The 19,266-nt window shown below is 49.6% G+C and overlaps 2 protein-coding genes across 15 annotated transcripts in view; one reads left to right on the forward strand and one right to left on the reverse strand.

The window, feature by feature from the left end:
• The window catches only part of NUMB (NUMB endocytic adaptor protein), a 189,265-nt gene extending 179,831 nt beyond the window's left edge, over positions 1 to 9,434 (forward strand). For 9 of the 13 annotated variants that reach the window (XM_068543116.1, XM_068543194.1, XM_068543125.1 and 6 more), the window contains 4 exons: positions 1,358 to 1,651; positions 3,622 to 3,771; positions 6,017 to 6,163; positions 7,333 to 9,434. In XM_068543116.1, the coding sequence (XP_068399217.1) occupies positions 1,358 to 1,651; positions 3,622 to 3,771; positions 6,017 to 6,163; positions 7,333 to 8,048 (1,307 nt within the window). In that variant the 3' untranslated portion in view covers positions 8,049 to 9,434. The remainder of the gene's footprint in view (positions 1 to 1,357; positions 1,652 to 3,621; positions 3,772 to 6,016; positions 6,164 to 7,332) is intronic. The other 4 variants (XM_068543184.1, XM_068543203.1, XM_068543213.1 and 1 more) reach the window with 2 other exon arrangements.
• A 1,004-nt stretch (positions 9,435 to 10,438) lies between these two features.
• PAPLN (papilin, proteoglycan like sulfated glycoprotein) overlaps positions 10,439 to 19,266 on the reverse strand; it is a 35,410-nt gene continuing 26,582 nt past the window's right edge. For both annotated transcript variants that reach the window (XM_068543102.1, XM_068543093.1), the window contains 7 exons: positions 19,068 to 19,192; positions 18,631 to 18,784; positions 17,860 to 17,997; positions 17,037 to 17,164; positions 16,822 to 16,930; positions 14,241 to 14,407; positions 10,439 to 11,876 (listed from right to left, as the gene is read on the reverse strand). In XM_068543102.1, coding sequence (XP_068399203.1) covers positions 11,692 to 11,876; positions 14,241 to 14,407; positions 16,822 to 16,930; positions 17,037 to 17,164; positions 17,860 to 17,997; positions 18,631 to 18,784; positions 19,068 to 19,192 — 1,006 coding nt within the window. In that variant the 3' untranslated portion in view covers positions 10,439 to 11,691. The remainder of the gene's footprint in view (positions 11,877 to 14,240; positions 14,408 to 16,821; positions 16,931 to 17,036; positions 17,165 to 17,859; positions 17,998 to 18,630; positions 18,785 to 19,067; positions 19,193 to 19,266) is intronic.

The raw sequence follows: 19,266 nt of genomic DNA on the forward strand, positions 1-19,266 counted from the left end.
GGGACCCACTGATGGTGATGCTGGGTGTAAATGCAGGCAGAAATTTCTCAGTGATACTCTTATTAGATTATTACTGTTGTTTTAGTGCTTTTGTGAAAAAAGTCCACAGATTTTGAGACGCTGGCCCTCCTTTTTTCCATAGCCCCATTAATTTTAGTGTGTGGTTTTGCAGAATGTGTTTTTTTTTTCAGGTACCCATAGCAGCATAGCACAAATGCCTGTACAAGCATTCAGGTCACTCAGGAGGCTGTTGTCTAAAGTTGAGTCAAGTGTATTTTAGAACTGAGTGATAGGGCTTAGGGAAAATGCTTTGCATTCTTGTGTATAACTAGGGCTGAGACCAACAAGGAATATTTTGGAATTAAACAGTTCGGTTTAAATATATATTAATATAATTTTGCTATTTTTTTACTACATTCTTTCAATTCTAAACCAGCCATTTTAGGTAACTTCATTAATACTGACCCAAACAGCTCTAACTTTTAAGCCAAAAAATGGATACATATTTTTATTTGAAATTAAATTATTGATTGTGATGTTTTTTTCATTTCTTATAAACATTTGTGCCAGGATACCAAAGAATAAAAAAACACCATGCTATTTTAATTAGAAAATGTAGTATGTATACCTGTTATTTAGTATGCTTCAGTGATTTTCAGACTGGATGCATGTTCTTTAATACCACCAAAGAATACTTTTTGATACACACAGCAACTGCCAAAATGGTTGAGTCCTAGCATCTACAGAGGATTGTGAGGGGAGGGGAGTAGAGATTTACCACAATCAGAATGGGACACAGTGGGTACAGTGGAAACAGTCTTGTATTTATGTTTACTCCAATTTAAAATTTTACTTCTGTATGCTTTTATTCAAATGAGCCACAAATGCCTAATGTCCATGTCTGCTTTATGACATTCTTTAACATCTAATCAAACTTATGCTTATTTAGACCTTTCTGACTCTGCCACTCCTAAATCCTCTCCCTCAAACAAAAAAGCAAACAAACATTGAAAACTGTGAACCATCATTCTTTAAAGGACCTTATGCTAGGAGTTCATAGGTAGTTTTGTTTTGTTTTGTTTTGTTTAATCTTGTTCAAAGTCTTAATCACTGCATGGGAATAAAAGATCTAATATTTGTGTCTTAGTAGATATACCATGTGACATGTAGTAGATTACTAAACGTTTTATTTGTCTGAAAAATAGGAGATCTGAGCCCCGCTTCTAACCTGTCTTTTAAGAGACATGGTGAAGGGGATGGGTAAAAAGACCTAGAAGAGTTTTTGAGTTCCTCAGCAGTATAAGCTCAAATTATTTGAAGACATTGCTAAGGTCCTCTTTCTCTTGACTTTCTTGAGCTGAAACAGATAAGACAGTTGTTGGTTCATCAGTGGCCCCTGGCAACACTGCCCCATCCCCATCCTCTCCCACCTCTCCCACTTCGGATGCTACTGCCTCTCTGGAGATGAACAATCCTCACGCCATCCCACGCCGGCACGCACCAATTGAACAACTTGCTCGCCAAGGCTCTTTCCGAGGATTTCCTGCTCTTAGCCAGAAGATGTCACCCTTTAAACGCCAACTATCCCTGCGCATCAACGAGTTGCCTTCCACTATGCAGAGGAAGACTGATTTCCCCATAAAAAATGCAGGTAATGCAGCATCCACCTAACTCACTGGGTGCTCTGGCACTGAAGCGTTACCATCACTTCCAGTGGAATCACTGATCCCATCAAACTAGCCCCCCCCCTCTTTCTGAGGCTGGTTGGTGGTTACATATCTTGTATCATTTCCCATTGGAAGAAAATGGAGATTCATGGAGAGGGACGTGAGTCATTCCTTTCTCTTCAACAAATAGGTAACAGAGCCATGATGGGAATTCCCAGCCTGAGCTACAAGGTTTGTGATTTGTCCTGATGAAAGTGTACCTGCTTCCAAACATCAAGGGTCTCAAGTTTCCATTCTTATTCTGCCATTTGGGACCCAGCAGGGAATTAATTTAAAAGGCTTTGGAAACACATCCAGTTAAATAGCATTACTGTCAGATGTACCAGAAGAAATGGATAAGTTCTCAATGTCCTTGTGGCTGGTTGGCTCCACAGGGAGGAAACTCTAAACGGGTCTCCTGTATAAATCTAAGATCTGTTATTCATCAGAGACAGTGGGATTGCTCACACATATTCATTACCTTTCAGAACTGCCACACAGGCCTTTGTGTGGCCTGTGTACAGCTGAGCCAGCCCTGGTAGCTCTATCCTCATCATAAGATCCGGAGCTAAAGTGTCAGATCTGGTCAGTGCTTTTATTGGGCACTATTTTACTTCACTCTGAGACATGTTGAGTTAGTGCTATAACAGAATCTGAGGAAGCTCTGTCTCAATAGGGCACTCCCACTGCTGGTGGTACAAAAGTACAGAGAGTTAAGTTCTTTGATGGATAAAACTCAGCCTAAAGAACAGTTAAACTAGATGATTACTGAGGGTCTTTCCACCTCTCAACTCCTGTAAAAACTGAAACTCCAGATGCTTCAAGTACCTCATTTTCAGTCTCCCGCTGGAGCAGATGGGAAACAAAAACGATTATTCTCTTTTCACAGTTGAGGAAACAGAGGTTCAGCACATATAATTAGCTTCCTCCGTGACACAGAAGTATCCCAGCGTCAATTTTTTTTGTTTTGTTTTGTTTATTTATTTTTGGCTGTGTTGGGTCTTCGTTGCTGCTTGTGAGCTTTCTCTAGTTGTGGCAAGCGGGGGCTACTCTTCGTTGAAGTGTGCAGGCTTCTCATTGTGGTGGCTTCTCTTGTGGCAGAGCACAGGCTCTAGGTGCATGGGCTTCAGTAGTTGTGGTACACGGGTTCAGTAGTTGTGGCTCAGGGACTCTAGAGCGCAGGTTCAGTAGTTGTGGCGCACGGGCTTAGTTGCTCCATGGCATGTGGGATCTTCCCGGACCAGGGCTCGAACCCGTGTCCCCTGCGTTGGCAGGTGGATTCTTAACCACTGCGCCACCAGGGAAGCCCCCCAGAGTCAATATTAAGAGCAAAGCCTCTGGAGTCCTGGACCTCAGTTCACTTTTTCATGTTATCACAGCTCAGGTACTTGGTACTTCGGAGAAAAATGAGAGTGATGACATTGTCGTAGTTTATTACAGAGAAAAGGACTGAGCACCCACTGGTGCCCCTGACTTAAACCCATTTTTTGACAAGAGTCACTGGAGGGTTGCAGAACTTAGCTCAGACCACAGCCTTGGGACCTGGTCGGAAGACAAACAGGTTGTAGATGTCTTCCAGAAAGATTTTACTGACTGAACATCTTGGCACAAAAAGAGAACAGCAAGTTCTCAACAGTGTCACACAGGAGAGGAAATAAGGAAATCTGAGGATTTGCAAGGGAGGAAGATAGACCTTAGTACAGGAATTGTTATCATTTTATACCTTCTCATGTGAAAAGCCAGTGAATAGTGGTCAGGAAATTTTTTGAAGCTGCTTTTATATCCCCACCTGACAGTTGAGTCTTTTCCTTCCACCAATAAAAGATTCAGTGTAAAATGCCACCTTGTGTGATACTGTTCTGTTTCAGGATTGTTCCGTTTTTCTGTCTGGAGCCATCTTCTGTTTGTCTTGCAGTGCCAGAGGTAGAAGGGGAAGCGGAGAGTATCAGCTCCCTGTGCTCACAGATCACCAATGCCTTCAGCACACCCTCCGAGGATCCCTTTTCATCCGCCCCAATGACCAAACCAGTGACAGTGGTGGCACCACAGTCTCCTGCCTTTCAAGGTTGGTCCCCACTTAGCCTGCTCACCTGTTCTCTTTGAAACTAGTACTTTTATGACACTGCTCACTAACTGTAAGTTGGCATTCTGAGCTTCCCAAGACCTGGTCATACCCACTAATTCCCTGTTTGATATTATCTCAGAATCGTTAAATTTCCCTATTTGACAGTGTCTTTGTGCTTTGTTCCCCTTCCTGTTTCCTGAGATGTCTGCATTTGTCATTTTGCACGTACCTACCCATCTTTCATCCCATTCTATCAGGAGCATCTATAGTCCCAACCCACTGCTTTATTTGCTACTTAACTGTTAAGAGTCAGAGTATCCAGCCAGTTCTCCAGAAAAAGCAGTCATCAGAGTTGGTTCTAGCCTTATGCTTTCTTTAGCACTGTGGTTCTCAACCTGGGGTGATTTTGACCCCTCAGGGAAAATTCGGTATCCATTATCTGGAGACATTTTTTGGGTTTCGCAATGTGGTAGCAGGTGCTTACTGTTGACATCCTGGTAGAGGCCGGGGATGGCAGTAAACATCCTTGTGTGTGTACACAATAGCCACCCTCACAACAAAGAACAATCTGGCCCAAAATATCAGTGGTGCCAAGACTGGACTCATCTAGTCTCTACCCTGTCACAAGAGGCCCATAAAGAAAAAGGTACTTCTTCTGAGCTCTTCAGTTCATTTCATTTTCCATAACAAGTATCCTAAAATTAGCCTTTGTGGCACTGAAGAATTAGTAAAAGTTGTTGTTTTCAGAGATACTGAATTAATAGTTGGTATTGACTCAAAGGTCAGCAAAGAGTCTGTATAACTTAAATTACAGACTTTTAGAATTTGAGCTCCTGTAATTGATCTTTCTTCATTTCTTTTGGGAGAGAGCTCAGAAAAAGTTTTGTTGTGGAGACTTTTTTTGCCTGCTCTTATTGAAAAGCTACAGCATGCTTTTCCTCTAGGAGGGAGTCTCTTTTAAAAAAAAAACAAAAAACCTTAATAGTCATGTGCACCAAGTGGCTTTTCATTTCATCTAACAAATATTTATACTACCAATAATAATAGGCACAATTTATTGGGCACTTAGCACAGTGTCTGCCACATACATCATGGTAAGGACTCATGCATTTTTTTCATCTCATTTAATCCTCACAACAACCCTTTAAGGTAGGCATCACAGGTAAGGAAAATGAGGCTCAGAGAGGTTAAGTAAATTGCCCAAATCACACAGCCAGGATTTAAACCCAGGTCTTTCTGAATATACTTCCTGTTACATTCCACTTACTCTGTGCCTATTTACAGGGCAGTGGGTGTACAAAACTGAATAGAATATAGTCCTTTCCCTGCCTTTAAGGGACTCTCAGTGTGTGGATAAGCTAGTCTTTTAGGCAAGCCCTGGGTAGATCATACCAATGCCATAAGCATAGTCGCTGAGTCCTAAAGAGGGACTGATTGGTGTAGGGCAGGAGAAGGTGCCTGCTTGTCTGTTCCATACGAAATATAGAGAGCTAGGCTAAGGAATAGAAAGTGATGGAATAGATGTCTGGAGTAAAGGAGCAAGGGTTAGGAGATTTTAATAAAGGGAGACAGGAAAGAATAGTAGGTGCCTTGAGATATCACAAACATTACTGAGGGGAAAAAAACCTTTAAAAAAGATGAAATTAATTCTGTAGCAAATTAAAAAATTATTAAGCATATGAAAACATATGCCAAGTTTGATTTTTCTCATCTGTAATATGGGGGTTTTGAGAGAATTAATTGAGATGATGCACACTAAAGTACTATTAGCATAGTGCCTAGCACATAATAAGGAATTATTGTATTGAACCACTGTTGTTATTGTTGGCGTAATTTGATCTTTTGGAATAGTGGTAGGAGAAGAAAATACTTTATCTATATCATTATGCCAAAGGCTAAGCTGTATCTTAGAATAGTTAGATTTTTTCCTGCTTGTAATACAAAGCAGCTCTGTTCAACTTAATTTGAAATTGTTTTTCTAGTCTTCCTCTCTCTCCATACACTTATTTTCCTAAAAGAGTCATATAACTTTATCAGTACACCCATTTTAATTACAGCCTCTAATTCCCTCTTTGCCAAAAGGTTTGTGTATCCATTGCAAATGGCATGGTTATCCCAACACCAACTTTTCTGTCTTATCTGTTCCATCAGTATTGCACATTGGCCTGACTTACCCAGCTCCAAGGGGCCGCCTGTACACCCTGCATGAATTTAACTCCATTGGTGTTGTCTGCTCCCATTGTAGCTAATGGCACTGACTCAGCCTTCCATGTGCTTGCTGCTAAGCCAGCCCATACTGCTCTAGCACCCGTAGCAATGCCTGTGCGTGAAACCAACCCTTGGGCCTATGCCCCTGACGCTGCTAACAAGGGAATTGCAGCCACACATTCGGGTAAGGTGACCACAGATGGTGGTGAGGATTCTGGGATCAGATAAGTGACCCTTGTTCAAAAATCAGCCATTTAGCTGAGTGGGAACCAGGGAGGAGTCCTTTTAGGAAAAGTATGATCCCTCTTGGAAATAAACTACTATTAAGAAAGGATGGTGTCACAGACATAGAGAACAAACATATGGATACCAAGGGGGCAAGGGGATGAATGGGGAGATCGGGATTGACACATATATACCACTATGTATAAAATCGGTAACTAATGAGAACCTACCGTATAGCACAGGGAACTCTACTCAGTGCTCTGTGGTGACCTAAACGGGAAGGAAGTCCAAAAAAGAGGGGATATATGTATACGTATGGCTGATTCACTTTGCTGTACAGCAGAAAATGACACAGCAGTGTAAAGCAACAATACTCCAGTTAAAAAAAGAAAAAAGAAAGAAAAAGGAAAGGATGGTGTCAGAGAGGAACTAAAGAGGTTAGGTTGATAGTTCTTAGGACTATAGAACCACCCATAGAGCTTCATAATATCCAGATTCCTGGGCCCTACCTCAAGAGAGCCTATCCCTGGATGTGGATCCGTGGCCATGCCTGTAGGAAGAGACGACTCTGCCTCTTACAATGGCCGGCCTACAAAAAAGGCTACAAGAAGCACCTTATATTTGCTTTTCTATACTTTCTAGTTTTTCTATAATGAACATTTATTAACAAAAAAAAATTTTAGTAATATTAAAGGCAGTTCACCAGGAAGACAACATATGTCTGGAAGCCAGGAAGGGGCCACAAAGTACAGCACCAAGTCGCTGGTTATTTTCTTTTCATTCTGTTAGAGCAGAAGGTAAATTACCTCGGGCCCTTTAGAGTATGTGCAAGCCACAGCAACGGTGGGGATGGGTTCTGATGCCAGCCAGCAGCCTTGGTTCGATGCAGTTGAGCCGTATCTTGCAGCTCCTCAGTGTGGCTGAGATAGCCACATGGTCTCATGGGTTCTCCCTGTCCTACCACAAAACCTGGTAATAGAGACTGTCCTCCCACCTATCAAAACCACAGAATATCCCACTGAGGGGCTTGTTCCACGTTAGGCTCATTCAAATAGCCAAGATAATCCGGTGAAGAAAGAAGCCCCTAATAATTCTGATTCTCTCCTCTCTTCCTCTCGTTGGTTCCAGGGACCGAGTGGGGTCAATCTTCTGGTGCTGTCTCTCCAGGTCTCTTCCAGGCTGGTCACAGACGCACTCCCTCTGAGGCCGACCGCTGGTTGGAAGAGGTGTCCAAGTGCGTCCGGGCTCAGCAGCCCCAGGCCTCAGCTGCCCCTCTGCAGCCAGTTCTCCAACCTCCTCCACCCAGTGCCATCTCCCAGCCAGCGCCACCTTTCCAAGGAAATGCATTCCTTACCTCTCAGCCTGTGCCAGTGGGTGTGGTCCTACCCCTGCAGCCAGCCTTTGTCCCTGCCCAGTCCTATCCTGTGGCTAACGGGATGACCTATCCAGCCCCCAATGTGCCTGTGGTGGGCATCACTCCCTCCCAGATGGTTGCCAACGTGTTTGGCACTGCAGGCCACCCTCAGGCTACCCAACCCCATCAGTCTCCCAACCTGGTCAAGCAGCAGACATTCCCTCAGTACGAGACAAGCAGTGCTACTGCCAGCCCCTTCTTTAAGCCTCCTGCTCAGCACCTCAACGGTTCTGCAGCTTTCAATGGTGTAGACGATGGCAGGTTGGCCTCAGGAGACAAGCACACAGAGGTTCCTGCAGGCACCTGCCCAGTGGATCCTTTCGAAGCCCAGTGGGCCGCATTAGAAAGCAAGTCCAAGCAGCGTACTAACCCCTCCCCCACCAACCCTTTCTCCAGTGACTTACAGAAGACTTTTGAAATTGAACTTTAAGCAGTCCTTATGGTTTACGTATTTTGTCTGTACTTAGGCAAGGGCGGAGGGTGGAGGTCAGAGGAGCAAAGGGGACTTTGTGTTCCCAACCAGTACGCTTTTCACTAATCCCAAAGGTCCCCAGGAGCATGTCCAGGCATAGAGTGCTGAAGGGGTGATTGATTGAAAAAAGTGGAGAAAACCATTCCTAGAGAAGAGCTGTCTTGCAGTTAGACTAAAGAAGTTAAGGAAATGTTACCCTCTGCCCCCCTCTTCCTCCCTCAGCCCCTCACAAATCTCTGGCAACAGAGAGGCAGAAGTATCTGAACAGGAACCTGTATTCAAAGCACATTTACTGGAATATAAAACACAACGGGAAGCAAAACGATCTCCCTTTGTTTTTCAGGCCATTCACCTGCCTCCTCTCTCAGTACTGGCCTGTCTTAAAGATCAAAAACAGGGTGGCCTGTGCTTGGGCTGGGGACAAGAGGCAGGCTGTGCTGCCAGAATTCCCAGGAGGGCACATCAGGAGCCGCCCAGCAGAGCTATATTTTAGGGGTAAAGTTGAGCTTCCATTTTGAGTAAGAATAAATACTATAAATATTAAAAAGCCAAAATCTTTATTTTTATGCATTTAGAATATTTTAAATAGTTCTCACTATTAAAAAGTTGTATGAGTTGTAAGTAATCTTGCCAAAGGTAAAGGGTTAGCTGTAAGAAAGTGTACATAAGATTGATTTATCATTATGCCTATTGAAGTAAAAAGAGGAAGGGTTGGAAGTTGCAGACGGGATCCCTAGCTTACTTGGTATCATTTACTGTAAGTAGCACATTGCAACAACAATCATGCTTATGACCAATATAGTCAACTAGGTAGTAGTTTTAAAGAGCGAGCAGTATTGTCCTGGTTTTAAACCTATAAAGAAATTCTAATGTCATTATTTTAATGGAATCAATCTAAATAGAGAATATGTATTTTCTTCTATATATTGCTGCAGTTTCCTTATGTTAATCCTTTACTTTGTTTTAACACTAAGGTGACAATGACATAATCATATCCATAGACAGGAACACAGGTTACCGTGTTGGTTTGTCATGTAGGTAGGTCTTGGTGGTTTTGCTTTGTCCTTTAAGTAGGTTTTGTTCCCACGAGTTTTGTGGGGATGGAGGTTCTAGTTTTATTAGCACTGCGTGTGCGTGTGGGTGTGTGTGTGTCCATCCCTCTCCCTCGCGGTGAGCAGAACATCCCATTTGCCAGTTGCAGCCACTTGACCTCTGGTAACAACATGAGATCCCATCTCATTTTTACTTTTGAACGTTGGCCTTACAATCAAATGTAAGTTATATATATTTGTACTGATGAGAATTTATAATCTGCTTTAACAGAAATAAATGTTCGTGGTAGAAGCTTTTGGCCATGAAGGGCTGTTCTTTCCCCTTTTCTATTAGCAAGTGAGTTTTGGTTCTTTTTGGTCTTGTCCTCTCTCCATTCTACTGCTGCCACAGATCTCTAGGTTGATGGCTAGAAAAATCTTTCACTGGGACTAGTATATTCTTAAAATTCATATTTGTATCCACACTTTAGGCTTTGGTTGTTCCTAAGCACATCTCTCTCTGATGTCAGATTCTTCTTGCTCAAAGTGCAGACTTCAACCTGGCAGCTGGTTAGAGATACAGAACCTCAGCCGACCCCAGACCTAGTAATCAGAATCTGCATTTTAACAAGATTCACATTCTGAGAAGTTAGGCTGGAGCAGTGATTTCCAACTTTGAATACATTTTAGAATCATCTGGGAGATTTTAAAATCCTCATGCCTGGCCCATACTCCAGACCAATTAAATCAAAAATCTCTGGGGAGTAGAACCCCAGGTTCAGTTTTTTAAAAAGCTCCCAGTATGGAAGAGGGTTGAGAACCACTGGTCTAGATTGAGTTTTACTCTCACCTCTAACCTTACCCCACTACTCTATGACTAGTTCCAAGAAGAGCTAGCTAACCTCAAACTTACCTTCTGAAGTGTGTCACAAATATGCCAAATACTAGTTTAACTAAAGAACAGGGGAGTCCAAGAAAGTAGCCCTTATTTTCCAATTTCTACAGCAAAACCAGCTATGGTTAGGGAAAGGGATGCACCTCAATATTTTTTTAAAATGAAAAGGAAAAAAGACCTGTGCCGCCACATTTCTTTTGTTGAAAGAGAGGTAGACCAAGAAGTATCACTCACCCATGATGCAGCTGTTTGTCTTTTCCAGCCAGTGTGTTGGTAATAAAAAAGTCACCTTTCCCTGTAATGCCTGTCCTTCTTGTGTCCCAGAATAACCTCTGTTACTAGGCCCAGCCAGTCCTCTGGAGGATGTGTAGAAGGTTAAAGTGGAAAGAAACTCGGAAACTCACTGAAACCAGGCCTCTTGATTTAGCAGCAAGGAATTAATTAAGTGGCTCCAAGAGAGGAAGAATGACCTCTTCCAACTCAAACCATTTCTGAAACCACTTCCCTGTATTACATCGCCCTCCCCTCCATTGGTTCCCCCCACCATCCTGCTGGTGCTGTTTTTTATAATAGTCTGTTTTTGTTTTATTTAATTATTTTTGGCTGAGTTGGATCTTTGTTGCTACAACGCAGGCTTTCTCTAGTTGCAGCAAGCAGGGGCTACTCTTCGTTGCGGTGCGCGGGCTTCTCGTTGCGGTGGCTTCTCTTGTTGCGGAGCACGGGCTCTAGGCGCATGGGCTTCAGTAGTTGTTGTGGCTCGTGGGCTTAGTTGCTCTGCGGCATGTGGGATCTTCTTCCCGGACCAGGGCTCAGACCCGCGTCCGCTGCATTGGCAGGCGGATCCTTAACCACTGCACCACCAGCGAAGCCCAACAGTCTGGTTTTTATCTGGCAGCAAGTATTTTGCATCACAGATTCCGGCTTGAGGAGGAGAGGCTCCTTGTTGGTCACTGCACCGAACAGGCCCACCTGCTCCATGCAGGTGTGAGACGAGCCTCACGGCTTGGCTTTGCATGTCCGCCTCGGGAGGAGGGCTCCAGCCTCTTGATGAAAGGAAGGAGCTTTTCTAGTTCTCTCGTACTCAGATAATGATGCAGTGGCTGCTCTTTCATCCCAAATCCCTATACTGAGCCTTTCATTTATATTCCACTTTGTCGACGGTTTTCACAAACATCAAGCTGTTAACCGTACGCACAGACGGGATTTGAAGCTGGTTGCTATACTACCTAGAAGGGCGAGAGAGACTAGAGCAATGAACCACTGTTTGGACCCCAGATGAGACCTAGTTCTAGCAAAGAATGCTTCCCTGACACAACAGGAGTTAGTGTTCCCGTAGAAGATACACTTTGAGATCATTACACACCTCCCCACACAGCTTTAAATGAAGTGAGAACCCTGGTAGCTTCCTTTAAAACACAGTGAACTGATCCTGTGTAACAAATTATAGAGGGAAGTTGTAAAGTGAAGGGTGTCCTTATCCAAATAGATGCTTCTTCTTGACAACTCAGCAGGCGCGTGTGGTACGTCAGAGAAGCAAACACTGCTGGGACTACAGAGGGAGGCTGCCGCTGGTGCTCTACAGCTGGAGCAGCTTTGAAGAGGCCAGTGTCTCCGGAGGACTCCCTTTGCCGGCCAGACAGGGGAGACCGAGAGCCTGTCTTCCCTTCTCCCAGCCCTATGAGTTGTATCCTTGCTGCCAGATGGGCTGAGCGGGAGGCCAGACACGGGAACAGCTGGCACAGCAGAAGCTGGAGTAGTACTCATTGCCGCAGAGCTGGGCCTGCAGGATCAAATCACAGTTGGCCAGCTCCGGCTGGTCGATGCACTCCCTGCTGGGGTCCCTCGGTGTGGTGGCCAGTGCTGCGAGACAGCGGGGGAGAGAGTGTGGTAAGAAAGCTCTGTGTAGGCTGAGAACTCTCACCTACCATTTCATTTCATTTCATTTCCCTGAAAGGAAAGTGCTGTCACTCTGTAACCTTGTGACACCTGTATGTACAGCTATGGGAGGGCTCACAGTTTCCACTGTCACTGGCCTCACTTCAGCACGCAGTGGTCCTCCCATTCTTTTGCAGCTTCCGCCCAGCGCACAGCCCGTCACAGACTCCCAAATATTGACTGCCTGGATGATTAAACATCTCTGGAAGTTAACCAACCCCCTGCCCTGACCATTGAGACCTGAAGAGCTGGACGACACTGTTGCAGCCTCTGGATGGGGCAGAAGAGAGAGCAGGGTCAGCCCTAAGCACAATTTTGAGTCGGCAAAGGCTGTGTTTTCTCTTTCACTGCTGGTTTCCTCCTACCTCAAAAGTTTTGTGCCTTCAATAGCCCCGGCTTAGTCACTTAGTTCCCCATCTTTCCAATTTTTCCACTTCCCCCAGAGACAGCAAAGCGTATTAGGCAAGGTGACAGGAGGACAGGCTGTGAACTGTGGCACTGATACTACCTCGAGCACAAAGCGCTGGTTGCCTCCCCTCTGAATTTACTGGAAGCTTCGGTATCTTATAAATCCCTGTGAGAGTTTCATCCTGCTGCTTCATCTTAGCACTGAAGGGGCCTTTTCTTTCTGGAAGGGGCTCTTATGACTCAGCTTGGCTTAGGCCTGAGCAGCACCTCCCTAAAGTCACCTCATGGGGCTGGGGACGGCCTACTCCATGCCCTCTCCCCTGCTCCCTCCCAAAATACAACTAAAAGACCATACCTAACAAGTGGACGGCTGTATAAAGGCTTGGTTTATCGATAATACAAGAGTACGAACTACTTACATTTACGTAAAGAGCAAGCCATCTATGCCTATTCTTAAAAATCATAACTTTGGTATCAACTTTATCTCAGCCATTGCAGCCCTTGGACCCATCACGGCCAGGGGTGAGGAGGTGCTGGGCTTGCTGGTGAAGCACGCTGGTTGCCTGGGCGCCATCCTGGCTCTGCCACTTCTAGCCGGGGGTCTCTGGGCAAATTAATATTACTTAAGCTCTCTGTGTCTCAGTTTTCTTATCTGAAGTGGAGATAATAATAGCACCTGGGGCACACAGTAACCATGGCTAGAATGTAAGCATGTAACTGTTTTGCCCCATAGCATTCCCACTCACTTACAAAAGTGTGAGTGACCCCCCCCCCCTGTGTTTTAACCCTACAATATTTTCTGTTTCTCACCCTAAACTTTTAGGCAAAAAGCTTGAGAGGTCTTCACAGTATCCCTTACACCAGAGTGTGACTAGCTCAAGGCCCCCCACCCTGACTCAAACACTGCAGTTCCAACATGCCACCAAACCACGAACAGGGCACAGTGAGACAGCCTCAACCAGTGAAATGCTACAAAAAGCTTAAATGGGTGATAGCAGATAACATGCAGCCTAATCGATGGAACGAACACTGTTAAAGGAGGGAGGGAGATAGCTTCTCTCACCCCCTCGCTGCCCACAAAAAAAAAAAAAGATTAGCAACGCTCATCTAACGGGGTGGGAGAATGGTAGCTGGACTGAGGCCATAGTGTCCTATCCAGGAAGGCAGTCACGTCACACCACATCAGGAGCCCCACCAAACTTCAGCATCAACCAAATTTCTGATTACAGTTTAGCTTCCCAGGTAGCCATGTCTATAGCTAATCACAAACATGCCCATCTGGATCCTCCTGACAGCTCTCCTTCTCACATAAATCTGCCTTCTGGCCTGTCTCAAGTCTCGTAAGTTTGGTAAATACACAAACAAAGATCTACTTGCTGGGCAGGACAGAGGTGAAAAGTGGCCCCTGCAGGACGGTGCTTTGGCCAAGGCAATGCCTTCATGCAAGCATGTACTCCGTCACTGAGTCTCTGAGCACCTGGTGATGCCAAGCATCGCGCTGGGCCCTGGGACGTGCGTCCCAGTCGCTGGCTTAAGGAGCTCACAGACTGGAAGCCCACTGTCAGTCCCGCTCACTAAGCAACATTTCTACCAGACTTCAACCTCTAGCCTAGCCAATTCCAGCCTCAGCCCCACAGACAGGAGGCAGCCAGGCCTGGCCGTCCAGGCTGACCAGCATGGAAAGGCCCTGGCAGTTCTCTCCCAGGGCTGTTTCGAGCCCCATGACAACTGGCCTGCTCCAAGTCACACTACCAGGAACTGGCAAGGTGAGGCAGGATTTGGAGTTGAGTCCCTTGGACTGCAGAGCCTGCCCCCTCCGCATTCTGCAGCAGGCAGCCAGCTCTCAAGGACAAGCAGATGCCTGGGATAGGCCTTCCTTACCTGGCGGGACCACCTTCACCTCGGTGCTGCGGCTGACCGCCTGGCTTCCACGGTAGGCGCTGCACGTGTAGGAGCCCTCGTCCCTGGCCCGCAGGTTGTGGATCAGCAGTGTGCCATCCGGGGACTGGTGGACACGGTGGCCGTCGGCCCGCACCGGCAGCCCGTTCCTGGAGGGGAGAGGACGCTGAGAGAGCTGTCCAGGCCCTCGTCTTCAGGCCCTGGGAAGCTGTGCCAGGCCTCCCAGGGCCAGGGGGGGAGGTAATCCAAGGCCACTCCAGAGCCAACGACTCCCTCTTCGCAGCCCCTCACCTTAAGGAAGGGATGGGTCTGGAACCAAGGTGATAGACCAGCGACGCCGAAGCAAAATACCTCGGAAGTGAGGTGGACTCACACCAGCTGACCTAAGTGACTGCAGATCTGCCCCTTGTCCCAGGACATCCCAGATCTGCCCCTTGTCCCAGGACATCCCAGATCTGCCCCTTGTCCCAGGACATCCCAGATCTGCCCCTTATCCCCACAGATCTCTCACTCTCCCTCCTCGTCAACAGAGGTCCTCTAAGCAGCGGGATGAAGGACACGAGCACCCCTGCCTCCAGGGAGGTGGGGCAGGGTGCGGGTGGTAGGGGAGCCATCCCTGAGGAGGACAGCTGGCCGAGGCCTGACCTGAGGGTGAGGAGGAGCAGCTGGCTGACAGGGAGGACACGGGGACTCGGGGGTTTGCAGGAAGGCCACGGCCGGAGCGAGGAGAGTGGGCGTGGGAGGAAGTGCGCACGGCTCTGGTCAGGAGTCTGGACCGGATCCTGGGGGTGAGCGAGGGGTGTGAGCTGAGCAGGACTGACGACACCACGTGTGCTTGGAAAGGATCACCAACCGCAGCGTGGGGCAAGGACAAGCCCGAGGGCAGAGGCCAGGTGAGTGGCTGCCGCAGGTGTGCACACAGGTTGACGAGGCAGACAGTAAAGCAAAGGGACCTGGGTGAGGGTCAGAGGTGGGAGGTGGGGGAGAAGAAGAGATCAAGGGTAGCAGGTTCCTAGCTTGGTTACTGGGCAGTGGTGGTGCCCTCCCACTGTGGGGAGATCCAGGGCAGGATGAGGGGTGAATGGTGAGGTTATTTTCCCCCATTTCGCATTTCGGGTGCTGTGAGACACCAGGAGGCATCAGATTTGAGGTCTGGACCCAGATAGAGTGTCAGCACTGATGGTTCTGGAAACTTCATGTCTACAGCACTACCCAAGGTGAAGTTAGAGAAAAGCCGAGGACCGACGACCAAGGACAGACCTCAAGGTACACCAGCCTCTCAGGGAGAGGGATGCGATGAGCGGGCCAGGAAAACAGAAGCAGTAGCCGGAGAAGCAGGAAGGAGACTGCAGGTCATGTGGGACAGAGTCTGCTCAAGGACTGAGGAACAGGGAGGTACTGGTGACCTCGGTCAGGGCAGTGTCCCTGGCATGGGAGTGCAGGGGTGGAGGAGAGGTCCTGGGGCAAGGGCTGAGCTGCCAGCAGGGAGATGAGCAGACCGAGACAATGTAAACAGCCGTGCATGAAGGGGACGCGATATAGGACCCCACTGCAGGGAAACACTGGGTCAGAGGAGGGTGTGTTTATATGTTTGTTTGTTTTGAAGAGGGGTGTCCTGAGCATGTTTGCTGCTGGCAAGATCCAGGCCTGATAGGATAATCACAGCCACAGCTGATCAGGGCAGGGCCGGCTGAGAGCACCAGCTGAGAAGCCTGCAGAGGCTCCCACCACCTTCCCTGGCATCAAGGCCAAAGAGAGGCAGCCGACCTCTGTGACCCTCACCGTTCCTGCCAGTGTGCGGGCCCATTCCCATCCCGGCATTGTCGCTCCAGTACTCACCCTTGAGGCTTGACCAAGAACATCCTTCCCTTCATCCATTCTCCCAGACAGGAGACAGCCTCACCCCACTGCGCACAGACGCACTTAGGGCAAACCTCTGGAGCCTGGGGGACACTGGGCCATCTCCTGCCTGGGAGTTTCTGGGGGGCTCAGATTACCCCAGGATCCCCAGAGCCTAGCCTAGTCCTGACATAGTGCAAGGAGGAAGTGGGCAAAAAACCGCTGAATGAATGAAAGACCAACAGATTTGGGGTAAAAGACCACTGAAGTCCTCAAAGCTGTGTGCAGCCCAGGGTTTCTCAATGCCAGTGGAGATTCTGTCACCCAGGAGACATTTGGCAACATCTGGAGACTTTTTATTGCCATGACTTGGGAGAGAGTGCCGCTGGCATCTGGCGGGTGGATGGCCTGGACGCTGCTAGGCGTCCTCCAGCGCACCCCAACAGACGAACGTGTCAGCCCAAAATCTCAATAGTGCCGAGGTTGAGAAACCCGGGGTAGCCCAACCAACAGAAAAGAGCAGTCCCAGGGGGCTTCCGTGTGTCGGGATAAGGGCGCCGTGGCCCCTTCCCTGGCACCAGGCCGGGAGGCAGGAGTGGAAGAATGAGGGGTGGGGGCGGTGGTGACCGCAGCATCCTACAGGAAGGTGGACCCCCTCTGTCTGGGCTGTACCACCTCAGGTACGAGGGCCCGAGGGCCAGGCCTGCCTGGAGCAGAGCCTTACCTGGACCATCTGATGTTCACGCTTTCGCCCGCCACCGCACACAGCAGCCTGGCCGTGTCACCTTCTGGCACCATCACCGTAGAGGGCAGCCCTGTGATTGTCAGCTCCCCTGGGCCCAAGGAGGGGGCACTGTCAGCCACCATGCCCATCCTGCCCCACCTGACCTCAGAGGCCGCCGGCCACGCTCACCCTCCCGCTCGGGACTGCCGCCTTACCCAGAACTCTGAGCTGGACCCAGCGCTGATCTCGGTCCTGCCCGTTGACTGCAACACAGGTATAGAAGCCTCCATCTTCCACAGCCACGCGGCTGATGACCAGGGAGCCGTCGGACTGCAGCTGGTGTCTGGGGGCCAAGCACAATTAGGCGTCCCCACCCCAAGGCGCCCGGCAGGGGGCGGGAGGGGCAGGATCTTCCCTCCCCTGGTGAGAGGCTGAGCTGCCCCTGCTGTCAGTGGGATCTGACCAAGGGCCAGTCGGCCTCAGGCCCTCAGGCCCTCCAGCAGCTGGCACTCTCCTTTACTTAAAGACGCCTGACTTTAGAGCCTGGCAATAAGTCAAGTTTTCTGATACAAAATAATTCTGGTTTGGGTTTCTAGTTTTTGCTACACTTGTTTACTAGGCTCAGTCCTGGTTCAGCCACTTAGGAGCTGTGTGGTGTTCAGCTTGTGCGTGTCAAATGGGGTAAAATAGCACCCACCTATTGGGGCTCCTCTGCAGGTCATAAGGAGGAGAAAAGCCTCACCTCGGAACGGGCTCAATAAACGTGCGCCCTTGTGATTACAGCCAGAAGTGTGTCCGCCTTCGTTTCCTCGCTCAGCTGTCACCTCTGTTAGCGGGCCCTTACTTCTGTCCGCTAACCACACTCCGGAAAGGCCCAGAGACCCAAATGCGGTCTGCCCGAGGAGCCTGATGCCACAGCTCCAACCCTCAAGGGGCCCTGGGGTCCTGCTCAGGACCAGGGGGCACCTGCAACTCCCTCCCCCAGTGGGGGTGGGGCTGGAGGCCGGCCAGGAGGGAGGGGAAAGGAGCTGAACGAACCTGGGGGAAGAGAGGGGCTGCCCATCTCTCTGCCACTCGACGCTTGGCGGTGGGAAGCCCTCGGCACGACAGGTCAGCCGGATCCGCTGGCCTGGATGGGCGTCCACCACCCCAGGCTGGTGCCGGTCCAGACGCAGCCTGCAGAACAAGCACCCCACGGCCGTGAGGGGGTCCCTGCCGCTGCCTCTCCCCAACTCCCACCCACGCCAGGGGACGGGACCTCCGCACAGCCTCGTGGGCCCCTTCCCCCTCCAGCCAGATTCTGCTTCCCAACATCACCCCTTTGTTCCAGTTGGGACATCTGGGACCAGGTCTAAAAGACACCTGTGGCTTATCTCACCTCCCCACCCAGAACCTCCGACTGTCCCCCGCCCGCCCGCCTGCCCTGCGTGTCTGCCTCCAGGTCCTTGACTTGGGCACCCCCAGCTCTCTGCATCCCCTCCGTAAACTGCCCTTCTTCAAGGCCTTCTCAGGCCCTCTAGCTGCCGGTGTCCTCCCTTCCCTCGGCTCCTGAGGCCTGGGCCAGGCACCGCCTCCGTTCCCCACGGCTCGGGGTGGTGGGCGGGGTCCCCTTTCTCCTCCAGAAGCTGAGCTCAGGGAGCCGTGCTTCCCCAGCCCTCCCCTCACAGAGCCCTGAGCAGGGGCCAGCAAGCCTGCTCACAGCACACGCTGGCCTGGGACCACCCACCCTCCCCGCCTCTCACCGAGACCTCCCCTAACCCCGGCCTCAGTGGGGCAGACCAAGAGCAGGACAGCACTGCACACTGTTACCTGCTCGTGGGCCGTGGGTGCGAGGAGGAGACGGCCCCCCGGCCCCCAGAACCGCCCCCTAGGCTGCGGTCCCAAGGACTGTGGCCCTGGGCTGGGTCCCTGGTCTGAGGGAAGTGCCTTGGTTCAGCCTCAGGAAGCACAGCCACGTCACCCCCTGTCAGGAGGCCAGGAGAAGCAAGGGGTGAGCGGTGGGGAGAAGGGGGTGGAAGGAAGGGTGGGCCATGGGGCCGGCGGGGGACCAATGGAGAAATGAGGGCCACGAGGGGCAACACATCCGCCCCAGCCCAGCTGGAGTGTGGTCCCTGCCACCAGGAGGCCCTGGCCCAAGGAAACACTAGTCCTCCAGTGTGGAGGCCCCCCGGCCCAGGCCCTCCTGGCCAGAACCCCACCCCGGGGCCCGTGAGGACCCACTGCGGGGGTGGGGTGGGGACAGAGACCTGTGATGCGAAGCTGGATCTTCTGAGAGTCACGGTCTGGCCTGGTGCTGCCACAGCTGTAGGTGCCAGTATCCTCTGCCCACAGGGGGCTGATGACCAGGGAGCCATCGGGCTGCAGCTGGTGCCTGAATGAAGAGAGGGCGCTTGAGCTCTGGGCTCCTGAGGCAACAATGAGCCTGGCTCCTACAAGAGGGGACGT

The sequence above is a fragment of the Eschrichtius robustus genome, chromosome 1, assembly GCF_028021215.1.
Source record: "Eschrichtius robustus isolate mEscRob2 chromosome 1, mEscRob2.pri, whole genome shotgun sequence".
NCBI classification, from domain to species: Eukaryota; Metazoa; Chordata; class Mammalia; order Artiodactyla; family Eschrichtiidae; genus Eschrichtius; species Eschrichtius robustus.